General features: G+C 37.0%; 1 protein-coding gene across 6 annotated transcripts in view; it reads left to right on the top strand.

The window, feature by feature from the left end:
- PRIM2 (DNA primase subunit 2) overlaps positions 1 to 20,633 on the top strand; it is a 351,775-nt gene that overhangs the window by 170,623 nt on the left and 160,519 nt on the right. For all 6 annotated transcript variants that reach the window (XR_011530149.1, XM_008517711.2, XM_070586357.1 and 3 more), the window contains exon 10: positions 2,277 to 2,462. Coding sequence is in view for 5 of the 6 variants with exons in the window: in XM_008517711.2 (XP_008515933.2) it covers positions 2,277 to 2,462 (186 nt within the window). In the remaining variant the exon portion in view is untranslated. The remainder of the gene's footprint in view (positions 1 to 2,276; positions 2,463 to 20,633) is intronic.

Here is a 20,633-nt window from a genome sequence, read left to right on the forward strand (position 1 = left end):
TCTGCCCTCATTCCCTGGTGACTTTAGTACTTGGCTCCTGGTCTTTTGCACTAGCACTTAATCCTGTTATTGTTCTTGGCCTCTGCAACATCCATGTTGATAATTCATCCCATACCCTGGCCTTAGAATTCCTTTGTCTGCTCAATATCCACAATCACTTTTCTGTTCCATTATGGCAACCCTAGACTCTCTTTTCCCTTTCCATTATTTGATCTACTGCCAAAGCATCTTTAAGTATTCTTCCTGCTTCCATCCTTGCTTGTATATAGTCTGTTCACTACATAACAGCCGGAGTTCTCTTGTTTATCAGATCATGTCAGTCTTCTGGTCAAAACCCTCTCTGGGGTTTCATCACAGTTAGACTAAAATCCAAACTCATTACTGTGGCCTATAAAGCCATACGTACTTGTCATTCCAATTTTGTCTTCTTCTTTCTGGCTCACTCACTGTGCCCTAGCCATGTGAATCTTCTTGCGATCTCTTGGGCACACCAAGTACATTTCTTCTCATTTGTTTGCTTTCATTTCCTTTACCTGGATCTTCATTTGACTGGAATCCTACTTAAGATATACGTCTTAGCTGGCAATGCCATCTCCTCAGAGAGGCTTCCTGGCCACCCAAGTTAAAGTACTCGTCTCCCATTCACACTTGATCCCATTACTCTATCCCATTATTTCCAGTGCTTTTGGAATCAGATGTTGTCATCTTTATTTATGTCTGCTTTTATTGTCTCTCTCCTCCCATTAGAATATAAGTTTTTTGAGGACAATATTTAACTTCTTTGATTGCTGCTGGTTCCACAGGGCTGTACACGTAGTCGTGTTCAATATTTGGTGATTGAATGACTAAAAGGTAATCAAGGAATTTTGCCGAAGGAAGCTGAAGTTTTACTGGGTCTTGATGAATGGCTTGGCTTTGGCCAGATGGTATGGGGAGTGGGAGGGGTGTACCAGGCAGGACCAGTGGAATGAGAAAAGTAAGAAGGTCAAAACATGACTGTGTGATCATGGATGAACCCAGCTGGCTGGAGCAAAGGGTTCATGTTGGAATAGCCATAACCTGGGCTTTTTTACCCCTCCCTGTCACAGTGCTTCCATGGCACTTGACTTACGCCTTGTTAGAGCTCTCAGTATATGATTTATTTTATGAGTTTAACTTATATAATAGCAACTGTTTCTTTTTCCTTCCCTTAACTGTTTAAAGGGAATAATTATTCTTTATTTGTCTTCTTGTTTCCCAAAACACCCAATAAATATTTACAGACATTTGCAGAATGTTATAGATATTCGTCTGTGGTTCAGCAATTGTACTTTTGAACATGTATCCCAGGGAAATGAAATCTTATGTTCTCATAAAAACCTGTATATTCATTTATTTGAAATAGCCCCAAACTGGAAACAACCCAAATGTCCTTCAGCAAATGAACGTTTAAACAAATTGTGGTACATCCATACCATGGAATATTGCTTGGCAATATAAAAAAAACGAACTAGTGATACCTGCAACAGCTTAGGTGAATTTTGTGGGAATTATGCTGAGTAAAAAGGCCAATCTCAAAATGTTATGTGATATGTGATTCTATTTATATAACACTCTTGAAAAGACCAAATTACAGAGACAGAAAACAGATTAGTAGTTGCCAAGGATTAGGGAATGGTGGGGGGTAGGTGGTGCAGAAGGTGGGTGGGGGTGGTCATAAAAGGGAAACCTGAGGGCTCCTGGTGGTGATGGAACTGTTCTGCATCCTGGCTTGTGGTTGTGGAGGCATGAGCCTACGCATGTGATAAAATTGCCTAAAACTACATACACACACAGAAATGAACATGAGTGCAACTGCGAAAATCTAAGACTAGTGGATTGTATCAATGTCAGTACCTTGGGTGTGATAATATACTATAGTTTTACAAGCTGTTACCTTTGGAGGAAACTGGGTGCATGACATCTCTCTGTATTTTTTCTTACAACTGCACATGAATCTATAGTTATCTCAAAAGTAAAAGTTTAAAAATTAGAAAAAGAAATAGGTGAAATAAATGTTAATATTTTATTTAATCTAATAAATCCAAAATATTATCATTTCAACATATAATCAATATAAAAATATTCAGAAGAAGAGTTCATCTTTAAGCTAGTAAGACAGTAGTACTTCCTTATAGTTTTTGTTTTTATTCCCATTAGACTGAATTTACAATTTGCAAATTAAATTGAGTTTGCAACAAATATTTTGGGGGACTTGGTAAGTCCTTCACTTAACAGAAAACTCTCTTTTCTTGCAGCTTTCTACCAAATCCTTCCCACCTTGCATGCGGCAGTTACATAAAGCCTTGCGGGAGAATCACCATCTTCGTCATGGAGGCCGAATGCAGTATGGCCTCTTCCTGAAGGGCATTGGTTTAACATTGGAACAGGCGTTGCAGTTCTGGAAGCAAGAATTTATCAAAGGAAAGATGGATCCAGACAAGGTAATTTTGAAAAATCAGAAATTTTCATTTGGTTTGAAGACTAAAAGGTCTGTTTTCTGAATTTTCCCCTGAAATGTAGTTGAAAATTCTAAAAGATAATTGTGTCTGCAGTTTCATTTAGGTAAGAAGAAACTCATGTGTTAATCTAATAGATGCTGGACAAAGGACTGGGGAAGTGAATTTAATTCAAAGGGTGAGATTGACACAGCAGTCTCAGATGTAGAGTAAGGCTTGTGTGAGGAGCCCTCTTGTCCGTGGGGTACTGCCAGGGGTCGTCGATAGAGCGACATTGCACTGCGTTCCTGCACGTCTCAGGAATATAATATGACGTGTAATATGTACAGACGTGTTTACACAAATGCACATATAATGTTATATTCAGGACTAAGAGGTACTGAGAACAAATAAAGTGAAAACAATTGAAAGTGTTTTCTATTGTGTTATGCCAAATCTTTTATTTTTAGATAGACACTAATCACGTATAAACCTGAGAACTACTTTTAAATCTATCCATATGCTCAGATTCCTACTCCTATCCATTATTTTTCTTTGATAGTAGTAGCTAATAACATTTTATTTTGGAAATACAGTTTCTTGTCCCTTCTATGCCACGGCACTATGGTACGAAGTAAATTTTTTATTGTTTATTTCTTGGTTTGCTTCTTCCTAGGAAAGATAAATTGTGGAAGAGAGAATATTTACCAAGTAAATTTTGTAATGACACTTTCTTATGTCTTGTATTAGTTTGCTAGGGCTGCCATAACAAAAAGCACAGGCAGGGTGCCTTAAACAACAGAAGTTAGTTTTCTCACCGTTTTAGAGTGTGCAAGTCCAAGATGAAGGTGTCAGCAGACTGAATTTCTCCTGAAGCCTCTTTCCTTGGCTTCCAGGCAGCCGCCTTCTCACTGTGTCCTCATGTAGGCTTTTCTCTGTGTGTTCACCTCTCTGATGTCTCCTCCTCTTCTTATAAGGACACCAGTCACACTGGATTAGAGTCCCACCCTTATGAGCTCGTTTCACCTTAGTTACCTCTTTAAATGCCCTGTCTCCAGATACAGTCACATTGGGAGTTAGGGCTCAACAAACAAATTTTAGGAGGACACAATTCAGTCTGTAACATGTCTCTAGCTTTATCTTTTTTTTAAGTTGAGATTCTTTTATAATATATTATAAAAAGCTCTTACAGTTTTTACAGATTTGTTTTTAAAACCGTCTTCATTGATAATTGTCCATAGAATCTTAAATTTATCATTTAATAGAATTTTCTTTAAATACAATTTTAGATGATGTTTCTTAGACTACTGTTTCTTTTATTTTACAGGTAACATATTCTGATTATAGAAAATATAAAAAAATACAGAAAAATTTACTTGTCATTTCCCCATTCAGAAATAATTACTGTCAACATTTTAGCCTTTCTCTCTAGTCTAGATATCATTGTGTTTTTCCCATTTTAAAGATTGACATTATATTATGATCATTTCCTTAGGTTGTTGGGTAATTTTTGAAAATATCGTTTAGACTAGTTGCATGACAGCACATCCTTTGAAAGTGATATAATTTGTTTAATCATTTCCCTGTTATGGGATATTTGGTTGTGTCTATTTGACTGTCATAAATGTTATTGCAACCAATATCCTGAGCACATAAATCTTTGATTTTAGTTCAGATTGTGTCTTCTGTATATATTCACCGGGGAATAAATTTACCTCGTGAAAAACTAGAGATAGTTGTAACGTTTGCATGCTATGAAATGACTGGAAAGGTTTTCAGTTAGACTCTCATCAGGCTAAAGAATCTTGGTGTCATTGACATCATTGTATATTATTACTTTAAAATGTTTTTTGACCTTTTTATTAGGAATTTGCTGTATTAAGGAGGTAGGTGTATTAGGGTTCTCCAGAGAAACAGAACCAACAGAATGTGTGTGTGTGTGTAAAAAGAGATTTATTATATGGAATGGCTCATATGATTATGAGGCTGACAAGCTCCAAGATGTGCAGTTAGCATGCTGGAGACCCAGGAAGAGTCATTGTTTCAGTTTGAGTCTGAAGGCTGGAAAAAACCCGTGTCCCAGCCCAAGGCAGTCAGGCAGGGGGAAATTCTCTTACTCACAGGACATCAGCCTTTGTATTCCATTCAGACCTTCAAAGGATTAGATGAGGCCTGCAGATTTTGGGGAGGGCAGTCTGCTTTACTCAGTCTACCAGTTCAAGTGTTAATCTCCTCAAGAAACACCTCACAGACACACCCAGAATCGTGTTTGACCAAATGTCTGGGCACCCCGTGGCCCAGTCAAGTGGACACATAAAATTAACCATCACAGTAGATAAATGTTTGTGAGCTGTGGAGAAAATTAGGCCATGGTTTTGAAGTGAAAAGAGAAAGAAGTCGAGCTAGGATTTTTAGCTTGTGCTGTAAACTAAGAGGAGGAAGAGGAAAGTGAGAGAAGGGGGAATTTGCTCTGACTACAAGGCCGTTGGCTTGTACTCCTCTTCACTAACCTGCCTTCTCTTACGTGGATCCGGGGTGGCCTGTGTAGCAGTGTCTTCAGTATTTAGTTATTTTTAAACCTGTGTGTCGGAAAATTAATTTTAAATGGGAGTTTTATTTTGCAGTGTAAAAGTAGTTTTCTTCAAAAATTATTGTAAAATAAAATCAATAAATAATTTTTACCTTTCTAGATAATGTATAGCAGCCTGTATTTTCATTAGCTCATTATTGATTACAGCAAATATATTTTGACTAAAAAGTTATAAGTTACGCTTATGATTTATTGTGTCTGCCTAGTGCTCACTTGGTACAGTCTGTATTTGTAGATAAGTGTTCGTGTTTTTCTCAATTATATCTTCTCTTAGGTATTTTTTCAATGAAATATTATGTAGTATCCCTTAGTTTATCAAAATATTCTCTTTAATTTAATAATTGTACCTATTTGTTAAGTGATACATACAATTAAAAACACTCTTAAGAGGTGTAGAAAATTGATGGCTTAAAATCCTGTTTGTAGAGAATGATTATGGAGGATGTATGTTAGACATTTTCTGTAGGGCTCCAATTAAAGGACTTTGATGTTAAGCCTAGGAATGATTTGGAACGATCACTTTTGTTGAATATGTAGCATATTTCCTGACAGCGCAAGAAAAAAGTTGTGGTGATATAGTCAGTTTCACCTCAGATTCTCCTTTTACTGTTGTTTCTGAAATGACCGTATGTCTGATTTCTTTCTCTTTATGCTCATGTCCTCATTGTAACTTATTCGAGACACATTGCTTTGTGCATCTGTCTCTTCCTCCCATCTTCCCTTGCTTGTGTTTGTTACAGGCATTTGTTTATTTATTTATAATACTTTGCATACTCTTCTATCTAAGGTTATACTTAATATAGGAGGGGAATTTGTTGTCTGTATTGTAAAATAACCTAAAACTGTGTGTATTTGTTTTTGTAACCATCATCCAGAGTATAAATATTAAAGTAGCCTGTCTCTAGATATTTTTTTTTAAAGATTTAATTTTTTTCCTTTTTTCTCTTCAAAGCCCCCCGGTACATAGTTGCATATTCTTCGTTGTGGGTCCTTCTAGTTGTGGCATGTGGGATGCTGCCTCAGTGTGGTTTGATGAGCAGTGCTATGTCTGCGCCCAGGATTCGAACCAACGAAACACTGGGCCGCCTGCAGCAGAACACGCAAACTTAACCACTAGGCCACGGGGCCAGCCCCTCTAGATATTTTTGTTAAGGTTGAGCAATTTTTATATTATAGTCTACAAATTCTTGTTTTCTCTTAGAAACATTTTTGAATAGTAATAGTGTGATTGTGGAAGCAACTTAAAGTTTTGATGTTCACTGTTTTTTTTTTTGTTAGTAACTCAGTGTACTAAGTCAGTCCCTCTACATTTGTAAAAAGTAGTCATCTGTCTATAAAATGCTTATTCAGAGTTGGTAGCTTGGATTGGGTATTGTTCTATTCTTTTAAACTATTTTCAGACTACCATACACACTCCAGGAGGTGGCATTAATAATATAGAGAGGTACCACTTTATGTAGCTCCCAGTTACTTGCTACCAGATTATGCTCTTATAACTTTTGACTTATCCATACCTCCTATTTATTGTTTATTTGTTCACTTATTATCTCTATCCCACAATTAGAATGAAAACTATATAAAAGCAGGTCATCTTGCCCTTTTTGTTCACTGCTGCATGTTCAGCACCTAGAACAATGTCTGACTCATAGTAGACACTCAATAAATGTTTATTGAATGAACTAAAGATTAAGTCCCCATACAAATAAATACACAGCAAACTAGAAAATTTGGTCTATTTTCCCCAAATTCCTTCACATAAATCAGTGCACAGTACTAAACAGTTGTTTGTTAATGTACTATTATTCCATTTATACTGAATTTGAAGCTGAATTAAACTAAGAATTTTAGTAGAACCTTAAATTTGCCAGAGAAGCGATTGATTTTATAAAGTAGAAGAGATTTCTCATCATGGGCTTGCCACAGGGGTCCATGGCATAAAAAAGGGTTAAGAACCCTTAAAGGTTATTTTAGCAGAGGATATGGCCAATAGTTTATTGTCTTACATTTAGTTTATTGTTAAGTAATTGCAGTTGTCATTTTTTTCCTGCTATATTAGGAATAGAATACCTATATTGATCTGTCTTCATTGAGCTTTTTACATAGCCATCTTTATAAGTATTATTGCATTGTAGTATCTTTGCGTGTGTGTGTCTTATGACTGGATTTTGAGCTACTTGAATGCAAGGACAGTGACTTTTCCTCTCTGAGTCTTAAGGGCTGAGTACAAGACCTGGCGTCTGTTAGATGTTTGCTGAATACCTGGTAAATTCTGTCAGAGCTGTAAAAAGTGGCTTTCAATATGAGAAAATAAACCCTTTTTGTTTCTTTTTAGATAGAGGTATATTTCTAACAAGTTATAAAATATTAATTCATTTTAGTAGCTAGCCAAATGTGTTTTCCATGTGTTTTTCTAAATCAAAATATGGGTTAGAAGAATACACAAGTATATACAAAGTGGTAGCCAGTTATCATCATCATTATTTAATGTCCAGAAACATAGTAAGTATTCAGTTACAAATACCTTAATAATACAGTAGTGAAATTATGATTCTTATTCAAAGAATGATGCATATGTGTGTGGGTGTATACACATACGCACATATTCCATCTACTTTGTGTTGATCATTCAACAGATTTTTACTGAATGTTCACCGTGGACAGGTGCTGTTCTGGAGATCCTGCAATAAAAGACACAGCCCTTATTTATGAGAACTTTACAGTCTCCTGGAAGAAAAACCAGATAAAGACAAATATACAAATTCAGTATGATAAGTGCCCTGGTAGAGGCGGTCATAGGATTCTATAGTAGAACAGAGGAAGGAGCTGACAGAAAGGAGAAAATTACTGCATCTGTCACTGAGTGAGGATGTTATGTTTGCCAGGTAAAGTTTGGGAGTTAGCCAGAGAAAGAAGGGAATTCCATGTTGTGGGGGCAGTGTTTTCAAAGGACTTTAGATGACAGCGTGTAGCCCACCCTGTAGGTGGTGGGAACCTGAACTGTGGAAGTGTAATTGTGGCTAGCGGCGAGTCTGTAGACATAGGCTTGCTTTTTTTTTTTTTTTTTTTAACATAATTACCAAAGATAGATGGATCAGGAGACCCATAGGAAGTGGTCTTGCTAGATAGGTACCTGCCAACTGGTCTCAGGTTAGCCATGCAGGGTCGATTGATAACTGTAATTTAGTTAAATATACATAATTTCATAACTTTGAATATTTTCTAAAATTGTATAATGCATTTAGCATGTTATGAAAGTTTACTGACAAAAAGAAGATAGTATGAACAAAGTTTCCACTTACATTTCCACTTGGTTCAAATGAATTTGTACTCTTTAAATATGGATCTCTGATTATATGGGCCAACATTGAGTTTTAAAACAAAGGTTTTGCTTTAAGATTTGATCTACTTAGTAATAGGGTAATTTGAGAGATAGAAGTAACTAGAAAACAATTACAAAACATGATGGCGGAAAGAAAAGTGTTGAGTTGATGTGGAGTGAGGAACTTATTCAAGTGGATCATATTAGAGAAGGTTTCTTGAAGATCAATCTTGAATTGGGATTTGAAGGACGTGACTGACATGGACTAGTAGAGAGATGGGTAAGGACAAGAATAAACAGTGGACAAGGAATGAGCAGAAAGTAGGCAAAGCATTGTTCACTCTTCCATTAGTTTTTGTTTTTCTTCCATTATTTATTTATCATTCACTGAGTTTTTTTCCTTGGTCAGCTGGTTTTGGGGTGGTTGTGATTTTTGGTTGTTGTCATTTTTAAATCTTTGCTTTCAGATTTCTTGGATTTTACCTTATCAGTCTGTTTGAATTCCGTTTTTATTTGCATGCGTATTGTACGAGAGGATAAGAGATTTTAGTATCGAAACAGCAACCATTTTCAAGAGAACATTCTGTTGTTATAAATGATCTTGTTGCAAACTAATTGCTTTAGGAGGATATACCTTACTCCCAAAATACTAGTTTCATAATGTTTGATTTTTATTCTCAGATTTAATTGTATTGAGTATAAATAGTTATGATATATTAAAAATCTTAAAGCCTTTTCAGTTATCCTTGTCAGCAGGGGGCGGAGACATTTGAAAATTGCACTTAGGTTGTCAAATAGGATTCTGTGGGTTTGTGAATGATTCTACAAGAGGTATTCAAAGCTTTGAATGTCTTATTCCTTAAATAATTTCTTAGATTCCTGAAATAAATGCACCTATGCTCTATGCAAATAAAATATATTTAATCATAGCACAGTTTTATGCAAGTTTTTCTTAGTTGTAATTACAGTTTACATGCCTCACCCTGTGTGAAAGAGATAAAATTAATCAAACCTCTATTTAAGGCATGGAAAAACATACCACTAAAATATTCTTTCACTTGGAGCTTGGATATTAAATCACTTCAGCCACTGGCTTTGTTAAGAATTAAATTGAACTACATAGTTCTTCTAATAAATTAAAAGCAACGTGTCCTCTTAATCAGATCGCTTAGAGTGTTGTTCTGAATGCCTGAGACTTGGCTCTGTTGGATGCTAGGTACAACATAGATCATGTACATTTTATGTAGCTGAAATTCCTGTCCCTGATGATAGCATACTTAAGGTCTGCTACATGTTGTTATAATTAAGTCAAGGAACATTTAGCGTTGTTTAAAAAACTTATCTTTTGTCCCAGAATCCAGCCTGCATCATGACTTAGAACAGACTTAAGTCGTTAGAAATTGACTACCAAAGGATTAGATATTTGGCTGGGGGCGGTGGGGAGGTTGGTGAGCGGTCTGTATGGGTATATAAGCATATTTATTGCTAGGTTTTTTGTTTTCAAGACCAGTGGTTCTCTCAGGACTCATACCAGCAGCATCAGCTTCAGCATTATCTAGGAATCTTTTAGAGATGCAAACTCTCTGAATCAAACTCTGGGGCAGGTCCCACAGGTTGTGGTTTAAGAAGCCTTCCAGGTGAAACTGATGCACATTAAAGCTCAAGAACCGATGGTTTAGATGTTACCTTTGTAGAAATCTAAATTGGTTATTGGCTTATCAGAATACAGGCATTGAAAATCTTCAGCTCTCATTTGTTCTGTCTACTTCCGTTGGCGATTTGAGCATTATCTGTTGTCTTTTATCAATATCCATACATATATATTTGAACCCCTACTACATGCCGGGTGCTAGTAAATAGTAAATGAATAACAGCAGAATTTCTCAGCTGGTATGCTGCTAATGAATTTCCAGTATTCTCCCATGTTGATACCATGAACCCTTGAGGAAACTAGGCTGGGCCTCTCAAAGCTAGTTGCCTTCAACTGTGAGTAGCTTCTTCCATTTACTCTCGAGTACTTTACAAATATCATTTTTTTTTTTTTTGAGGAAGATTAGCCCTGAGCTTAACATCTGCCACCAATCCTCCTCTTTTTGCTGAGGAAGACTGGCCCTGAACTAGCATCCATGCCCATCTTCCTCTACTTTATATGTGGGATACCTGCTACAGCATAGCTTGCCAAGTGGTATGTAGGTCCACACCAGGGATCCAAGCCAGCGAACCCCAGGCTGCCAAAGCAGAATGTGCAAACTTAACCACTGTACCACTGGGCCGGCCCTAATATCATTTTTTTAAAATCATTTTTCTGATAAGGAAGATTGGCCCTGAGCTAACACCTGTTGCCAATCTTTCTCTCTCTCTTTTTTTTTCTCCCCAAAGCCCCAGCACATAGTTGTATATCCTAGTTGTATGTCCTTCTAGTTCTTCTATGTGGGATGCTGCCACAACATTGCTTGATGAGTGGTGTGTAGGTCCATGCCCAGGATCCAAACCTGCAAACCCCGGGCCACTGAAGTGGAGCGTCTGAACTTAACCATTGGGCCACTGGGCCAGCCCCGTACAAATATTTCATATGAGCTCAGTGACATGAAAAAGGTTGGAAAGAACTAATATAGAGTACAGACTTGGAGTAAGACTAAGTTCAGATTTGGTTCCACTATATACAAACTTGTGTGACCTTGGGCAAATCACCCGACATGTGTCCTTATTTATAGAATGTGCACAGTAATTACATATACATATGTAGCTATATAGATATATCTCTGTCTTGTACACTTCACTGATTGTAGTGAGGATTCGGTAAAGGCTTAGTACAGATTCTGACATACAGTAGTGCTAGCTGTTCTTATTCTAGTTCATAGGAAGGAAAATTTAGTGTAGCATGGAGTAATCAGTAAGGATTCCACAGGTGGGAGAAAATTCATACTGGCTTATTAAGAGATTTAATGTAACCTAGAATGGAGAGGAAGGTTAAGGAGAAAGAAAGGAGTTAGGGACTGAATGCCAGTAGAGATTGTTTTAGGAAATGTTCAAGGGGTATAGACCAATGGAATGGATTTCAGGCTGTGTTCTTGGGGCCTCTTAGGTTTCACAGCAAAAGGGGCAGCAATTCACAGAGAAGATTGAGTTGTCTGATTTCTGGCCCCCCTTTAACAAGTGTATTTGTGTCTTCATCTACTTTTATACATTGGGATTTTGTGTAATATTTCACTTAAGAAGACTTTGCTACTTAAAAATGTTTAAAAATTACTATTCTAGGTTATTTGTAGAATTTAGGAAAGTAGTGGAGGATGAGGAGAGAGAAAGGAGAGAGGAAAAAAGATATATACACACACACACACACACACACACACACGAGAGTCTGGGTATTTAAATGAACTTACGTTTGGTCCAGAGAAAGTTATTAGTGACTTAAACAAAAGGAGAATTATTTTTTCAGATTGTTATTCTAGAAGTAGTGTGCGGACTTGAAGTGGAGAGAGACTGGGAATGGGATAAATAGTTGACCAGATTAGGTCTTTTGCTAGCGATATGAACAAAGTTGAAGGGGTGGAGTCAAGAAATGTTTCAAGGAACTGTTTATAGGACAGCATGAGGAAAGAATTAAATTTAACTCAGGTAGTCAGCCTAAGTAATAGAGAAAGGTTAGAAGCTCCATTAACATGGGCAATGCCCAGTAAGCTGAATTGTCTGGGGTCAGAGTGGAGGAAAAATGGATAGTGGGTTTGGTTTTAGGTGTAAATTTGAACTGTTGCCCAAGTGGAAGTTCTTGTTAGTTGATTAGTTAGCTTGTTTCTTCCTTCTGCAATTATTTAGTGAGTACTCACATTGTGAAAGGCACTATTTCTTCTCTGAGAAGAAGCATGCAGATGTGGATTTGAGAGTCATTTAAATAAAAACGAGAGAAAAATCTTTTGAAGGTAAATAAGCTGGCAGATAGGGGTAATGGAGAGAATTTTAGAGAGCAGAGGACTCAACTTTGAGGAATACCCCCTGTTTGGAATGGAAATGGAGGAACCTAAAGTGAAAGCAGAATTATCAGAAAAATTGGAGTAGAAGAGAGAAAACAGTCTGGAGTCCTAGGCATGAGGAAAGAGGAGAATTTCACAGGCAAAGTGTACTTGGTACTTTCAGAACTGAGAAAGGCATGGATATTGTTTCTAGGAAGTTATTTCTAAGAAAAGTACAGAACATGAAAGCGATTTCCTCGTCTTATTGACCACATGAGGAAGTGGAGGCAATGGAAATAGAGTATTTGTTTCACAAGTTTGAGAAGTCAAGAAGAAAAGAAATAGAGCATATTGGCTATAGAGAGTGACTGCCAAGCAAAGATTATGTTCATGCTGGGGTGGGCAGAAGCAGTGAAACCCATGGAAATGGAGGGTGTGCTGGGAATAATTGAGGAAACAAGGTCTGAGGAGATGGAAAGATAATTTGCAAACATATATTTATAGCGTGATTTTTATAGAGTATGACTGCCCCCTCCCATACAATGCTTCCTGAGAGTAGGGACTGTGTCTGTCTTTTTTTTTTTTTTTACCACCATACACCTGGCACTTGGCACAGTGCCTGAAAGGTCATAGATGTTCAAGAAAATTTCTTGAATGAATGAGTGAATTGCGTAAGGAGTTCACTGAACATCCCTGTATGTCTGAGACCTGAAGGAGGTATGAGAGATTTTAAGTTGGTAAAGAAGTGTTTGAAGGAAGGAAGAAGAGCTGGAGAACATGCCCACTGCCCATCTTTTCAGTAAAGCAGTCGTGGAGGTCACTTATGGAAGGTCTGGGACAATTAGAGCTTAAGGAAAGCTGAAGAGTAGAATAACACCTTCTGGAACTATGTTAAGGAGTTTACCTATGATACATGAAAAGATTGCTAAGCTACAGAATGAGTACAGTTTGAGTATTTACTCAGTGCCCAGCATATGCCAGTCTCTGTAGTTAATACTTTACGTACACCATCTTACAGAATCCTGAAAACAATCCTGAGAGAGAGGTATTACTTTTGTCTAGTTTAACTAACAAGAAACCTGTACTAGGCCATAAATTTGTAATCGGCTAAGTGAGCACTGTTATATTGCTTTCTCTAGCAATGTCTTGTGGCCTTAAAGCAGAAGCAGAGAGGGCATAAGGTAAAATTTATTCAGGTTTAGAAACGGGCAAAACAGTCATGCTGTTATTAAATCCTTCCTATGTTCCTTATTTCATTTAATCTGATGACAACACTGCGAGGTAAATGTCATCTCCTTTTATGAAGAGTTTAATGAGCTTTCCCCAGGTGGCAAAGGTACATGCTCAGACCCGAGTTAGAACCCAGGCCTGCTGTCTTCTCAACCCTGTGCTTTTCCCAGTGCTCTCAAGAAGGATACTAGGCATGTTGTTCAGGTTGACATTGGTGTGGCCAACCATGTGAGCTTAAGAGGACACAGTTTAGAATAGAGGTTTCCAGTTCTCTGTCGAGTCACCAGAGCTTGAATCACATCATCATTAAAACGAGGACTGCAGTAGCATCTGCTGAAATGTTGCAAAGATATAAGTGTATACATGAAATACTATGTAATCTGTAAGATACTAAACCAATACTAGTTAACAGTAGTTTTAAAAGGTTGATAAATTGGTTATTCTATAATTCACATGTTTTCTCAAAATATTTTTAAACCTATTAACTGGTAGAGCAAACCTTAGTTAGTTTACTGATTGGTTATGTTAATTATAATAGTTGGTTATGTTTTTGTTTTTCCGTTCAAACGAAATTTTGTCTTGCTTGAATATTCACATTAGCAATATCCTAGGAAAGTAATTGGAAAGTAATAAAAAATATTTTCTTGCAAAAGTAGTCTAATTTTTGTCACTGTTGCTCTTGGGTAGCAATTTTAAAGGTACTCTTAGCAGTTACTAAGTCATCTAGAATATATTTTTTAAAGTTTTATTGTATAAAATTTCTGTTATATTCTCTCTTCTAAATATTTTAATGTCTAGTAAAGATATGCACATGTTAAGGGTTTAACTCTCATGTCCATGCCAATCATTGCATTTAGAATACAAATTCTAGATAACACAGTATGAGAATTAATATTTAAACATTGACTTGAGCAGGTTGGACTTGATTTCATGAATTGTCAAGAGGCTGGCTAGTCAAATTTTCAATTAAATGATATGTTTCGCTAACATCTATCATTGGAATAAACCAGGTGTTATCCCTCCCTCTCAACTCTCTCCTGGTAAAAGTTAGATTTGGTAAATCTAGTTGCCTTCACTGTTCTACTCCATGTGATTTTCAATTCTTAAATTACGAAAATGAGATAAAAAGTAGAAGACTTCATCTTCAATCATTCATTTATAACTATTGTCTTATCAATGATACCATATGAATTATGTTGTATTAAAATGATGTTTTATCCAACATTTTAAAAAGTGGGTTAAATTTTTGTTGTTAATATATGTGGTAGTTTTAGGAGAAAGTGATAGTAAGAAGGTGCCAGTTTAAGGTTTCACAGAGTATGTCTTAATTATCATGTCCCGGCGGTAAATTGTCTCCAGATAAGTTGGGTAGTGTATAAGTTCCAAAATGAGTCAGACTTCTGAAATTAAGGGTTGTTTTTTCTTTGGAAGATTTGTTAAAGTTGGGAATCTCGAGGGCTTGGAGTGTGGAGAAGGTATGTTTTTGGCTTTCTTTAAAGTCTATTATGTCTTTATTGCCCATCACGTTGCTATAAATCTATCTTGATTTATTTTTTCCTGTTTTTGCTTTTTCTTTAGTAAAATTACTCAGGACCGTCTTTCCAGTTAGTTTACTTCTGTGTAAAGTAGGATTTTATTTTACTTTAAAAATAATGAAATAGCTATATTGCACTTATCAACGTGCATTTCTTTTTATAGTAAGAGATTAGAAATGTCCACAGTTGTAAGGACTTGAAGAATGGTTGTGCTTTAATGGTACAATTATTGTTGTATGCAGCTCACTCAGAAAAGTAGGAATTGCACCCAGGTTGGGAATAGAGGGATGTTTACTCCAGGGGAGGTCTAGATGGTTAATGTTTTAGACTAAGAAGAATGCCAGCTTGTAAGAGAAGCAAGGCTTTGAAGTGAGAATCTAGGTTCAGAGAAGAGTGAGGCATAGATGCTCAGGTTAAAAAATTTGAATGGTAACGATGAGATTGATGAGCTGCTCTGGAAGGTAGATTGCTTTTTGACTTGGGATCCTTAGAATAAGCTTGTAATTTTCTTTTGTACTATCTTAGATATGCCCGGGCTAACATGTCTTTTCCTAGATGACTATGTTAAGACTGTATTTTGTTCATCCATTCAACAAATATTTATTATCTGTTATTTCCTGGACACTCTAGAGGTATAGCAGTGAACAAAACAGACAAGAATATCAACCCTCTGGAGTTTACATTCTCCAGAGGGGAGAAATAATAAACAAGTAAGTAAATTATATATTAGTTGGTGATAAAAGCTATGTAGAAAATTTTGCGGGGAGAAGATGGGGAATGTAATTTTTGAATAGGGCAGTCAGGGAAGGCTTAAACAAAGTTGACATTTTAACCACAACTTGAGTTTTGCATGAGAGCTCAAGTTTGACATTTGTTATTTATCATATCTTAGTGGGATATGAATGAGCAAATGTCAGCCTTCACCATTTTACAAGGAAGAAAACTTGAGTGAAGGAGAACTGTCCAAATGTACCAAGAAACAGCAGACGTTGGATCTGAGAACCCTTGGGTATTGTGATTTGGATCTCTGGAAGTTGAGCTGCATTGCAGGCAGATCCAGCCCAAAAGTCAGGGATTCAGGAGTGTCTAGCAGGAGACAGTGGAGCAGTCGTAAGGCTCCATCAGAAGGCTGTGGCAAGCTGTGCAGGAGACAGGGAAAGGCGGTGGCTGGGTGGGCCTGGGCTTGCAGTGAGGCCCGCACCAAGCTCTCTGCATCTCAGGTCTCTGTGAGGAAGGTAGTTCAGACCCTTCACGTTGGGGGCTTATGGTTTAAAGTGAGGTACCAGGCTTTGGGATCACTCTAGGACTGGGAGGGGCTGATGTTCCTGCTCGCAGGCCTTCGATCCCTAAAGCCTAGCAGGATGAATAAAGCAAGACTGTTAATCACCCCTAGACCTGAGGATCCTGTGATTTAGTCAGGGTCCTAAAGTTTGAGAGACCGAAAGTTGATTTTTCTACTAAAATCTCAAAAGAATTTCTGGCTGTCTTTTTATCCCGCACTGGAAAGATACCCCAAAGAGAAACGATTGATGTCTGCTATATGGTCTATGGGTCTTGAGTAAATTAATCCTTTTAGCTACTATATCCTTTAATTTTTCTTCACGCTTTGGACCTAAAGGCCTTTTATTTCAACCTCTTGTTTCTCTTTTTCCTTTGCTCTGTTAAGACTGACTGTCTCTTATACTTCCTCAGCTCTCCAGATAGATTTCTGCGCGTCATCCTCACCCTCTGAATTTTCACATAGACCCGAAAAAGTAAATGTCAGTGGTTACACACGGAAGTCGTAGCCCTGCCTCTGGCAGATCGGCCTTGTCCTCACCATGGAAAGACTGCAGCTTTCTCTCCACCCGGCTGCCTTTTCTGCTGCTTCCTTGGGCGGTTTTTAGTGAGAAGTTCTTTGTATAAATAAACTTTTATTTCCCATAGTCCTTCAAAATAAACTGCGTGATGAAAATTCATCTCAGATATTCTCCATTGTAGTATTAAAACTCTGCAAATAAGTTGTATTTTATTTTATTAGATTTATTTAGACAGTGCAATGGAAAACAAAGCACTTGTCAGAATGAATAAATGTTTATGAAACAATATGTCATTGTCATTAGCTTAGGTTGTGGCTAAGTAATATTGTTCCATTACTGCATATGTAAAGGTAAAGCGAGAATGGTAAAAACTGACATTTTAGTGGAAATGTGTACGTTAAAGACATTTTTATTTGTATAAATATGGTAATTTAGATATAACGATAATACTTTTAAACCCATTTAAAGATGAATTGTGCTTTCCACTTTGATGTTTTTAGATTTTTATTATAGGTGTGATGTTTCTCTACCCACAGAGGAAAAAAAAGTATGTTGATTAATTCTCTTGGATATGAGTTTTATCACAGTTAGGCTTTTTTTCTACCTTCAGTTTTAAACCATTAAAAATTTCCCTTGAAAATATATACTTAGAAAAACATAAATCTAGGCCATAGTCATTTTATCAGTATATTTGAATACAATATTCACTAACAAAAATAATTTCACTCAAAATAGTTCAAGATGAGATCATGAAGTATTTTTCCTGCTTCTCCAGGAAATGTCCCATTCTTTCTGTTTTTGATGGTGGGCGTGGTTCCTCTGTTATGCTGTTGTTACCTGCACTGTGGTCTCACTTCTTGCTCCCTCTATGCCTGATATTAACTCACTGTGAAAACCTTGATTCTCCTCCTTGCTTTGAGGTCTGGGTGTCTTTATTCTTAGGTGATGCTATGACTACAAAAACACTCAAGTTTGGTCCTTGGCATTTCAAGGATGTCATAACACTTAAGACTGCTTCCTTCCTGTCCCCTGTTCTTGCTTCCTTATCTCTCGCAAAGCTTTGCCTTGGCTAACATGAATTCAGGCAGTATATTTCTGCAGTTTCCAAATTCTTACTGCTAAGAACTAGAGCCAAGATGCTTCCAAAAAGTACCTTATGTGTGGCATTCTCCATCTCTTACTGTTGTTCTCCAATTTATGGACCTTCTAGGAATAGTACAAAAAAATCTATCTTTAATAATGGGGCCTTTCTGATAAGTCAACACTTAAACATTATTTTAACACAATTTTATGGTGATTATATCTGCTACAGTTTTATGCATTTTAATAATTAACTTATTGATTGCACCTTGAGGCCTTTTACACAAAGGATGCAATTTGAGTAATGCTGTGTTAATGCCATTTAATCTCTGTTTACAGCTGTATTATGTTTCATTTCAGCCAGTAATGGTAACTCTTTTTTCTGTGGATTCCATGGAACATATGGTTTATATGTAAATATTGTTGTAAAAGCTATGGTTTTGTTAAATTTACATGTCCACATTCAAGGTCATTTATAAAACTTGGTGATTTTTTTAAAGATAGTTTTACTCTCCCTGTAGTATGGATAAATTTATTACCTAGAGAAAAGGGAGAGATTGTACTTTCTGATGGGAGAGAGAATTCTGAATAATCAAGGGGCAGCTAGATGGGATTCGTTTCAGTACTGCTGGGGATGAGTTAGATTTCGTTTAAGCCACTGTTGGCAAGAGCCAAAGAATCCTTCCTGTTTATCACCGAAGGCCCAGCCCTGTGGTAATCTTTTTCTGAATATCTAGCCAGCAGTGACTACTCTTCTCAAAACCCTTTTAATCTCATCTAGATTTTAAGTGTCTCAGTAGCAGAGACTCTTATCCTCTCCCCACCCACCGCGTTGTACTGGAGACGATGCTATGCACCTCATCTCCTTCATGTGTATTCACTGGTTGAAAATGATCCTAAGTTGGCTAATGGCTGTTAGTGTTCCTCATTAAAAGTTCCAGGATGTGCTGCTTTGGTTTTTTTCTCCCTTCATATTTGAATTTAGCTGTAGTAATAAAGACATACTTTTCATTTAAAAAGTATAATTGATCAGGAACACGTTGTCATTCTTTCAGGAAACCCCTCCAGCCAGATAATTTGCTGACTATTGCTTATATAAAGCAGCTTATCCTCAGTGCAAGTGGACCCTGAGGGCAGAGTGAATGGCTTTATCAAGATAAACCAAAATCCTAAAAGAGAGTATTTTCTATACTGTTCTTAGGGTTTATCTACAGTGAAGGAAAAAACAGCTTTCAACCAGGGATATAATAGTTGAGATTGTTGATAGAGGCAAATGAAGTAAAAAAAAAATTGTCACTCTTTTTCTTAGAAATATATTTAATATTTTAAATGGCTCTTAGAAAAGACAACTGATTTAGCGTGAACTTACTGTCCTCTGCATGGTTAAGCCATTTGGAGTAATTTGTTAGAATGGGGAACGTGAGCATTTATTGAGTCCTGCAGTGTGCCTGGCACCTGATGTAGATATTTAATCTTCAGGAATTCATCATATGAGAGTAGGGATTATTATTATCTGGATTCTGCACAGAGACACCCTGAAGCTCTGTGAATTTCTAGTGAGTACAGAAGCTCCCAGGCTTACAGGATCTTCTGTCTGCTGCATAGGCCATAGCACAGACACTGGGTATGCTTTGATGGCATTGTCTCTGCATTTAGAAAGATGAAAACATGAAAGCAGAATATTGAAAGAAACAGAAAAATAGGCATTGCTGAACACCTAGGTAACCTAATTACTCTACTTGAGCCCTAAATTTAGCTAAAGGGGAAGAAATTCCCATGATTCTCATTTTTGGAAAGGGGTGTAATTTTATTAATAGACTAGACAAGCTTACCTATTCATGTTAATTAAACTCACTATATACCAATGTTTTAAAGACTGTGAGTGAAAACCATGTGCAAGACATGACTTATGACCTCAAGGAATAGTCTGTACTAGACTGATATGGCTTCTGTCTTATTATAATACAACTATTGAATTACCTTCCAATTAATGATAAGCTTTTTGTGGGGTGGAGACCATGTTTTTTTCAGGTTTAAATTCAAGTAATGTTTGTTGGATACTTGAAAATCTTTCACATAGTAAATAAAACACTCAGCCCCTGAGCAGAGTAGTTCAGCTTGTTTCGGAAGGCAACATATTATGATAGGGAGAATGTAGAGTCTAGAATCAGACCGGAGTTCACACATCATCTGCTGTGTGACTTTGGTAAGTCAGCCTCTCTCAACGTCAATTTTCTCATCTCTCAAATAAGGTAGTAATGAAATTGGTGTGAGGATTATGTGTGATAATCCTCTTAGTAACTACTTATTAGCACAGCATCTAATGTGTGGTAGATAATCAACAAAATGTTCTCCCATTAGTTCTCATTTCATGTGAGGTAGAAAGTGATAAGTACAGTATGTGGGCAAACTCCAGAATGAGGTATGACATCCACCTAGGCGACTGGGTGAGGTCTTCACGGGGAAATTGATATTTGAATTGAACCCTGAGAGAGGATGGGATTTGGAGGTATAGAATTGGTACACATGAGTATTTCATGATTCATGGAGTATTTATACAAAGGTTGTAACATATTAGAGGACCTTTTAAACCGTGGTTTGGCTAAAGACACAGACCCGTTACTCAAGTGGGGGAGTCTTAAATTGACCGTGTAGAAGCTGAGAGCATGTTATT

The sequence above is a fragment of the Equus przewalskii genome, chromosome 19 (assembly GCF_037783145.1).
Source record: "Equus przewalskii isolate Varuska chromosome 19, EquPr2, whole genome shotgun sequence".
Lineage (NCBI taxonomy): Eukaryota > Metazoa > Chordata > Mammalia > Perissodactyla > Equidae > Equus > Equus przewalskii.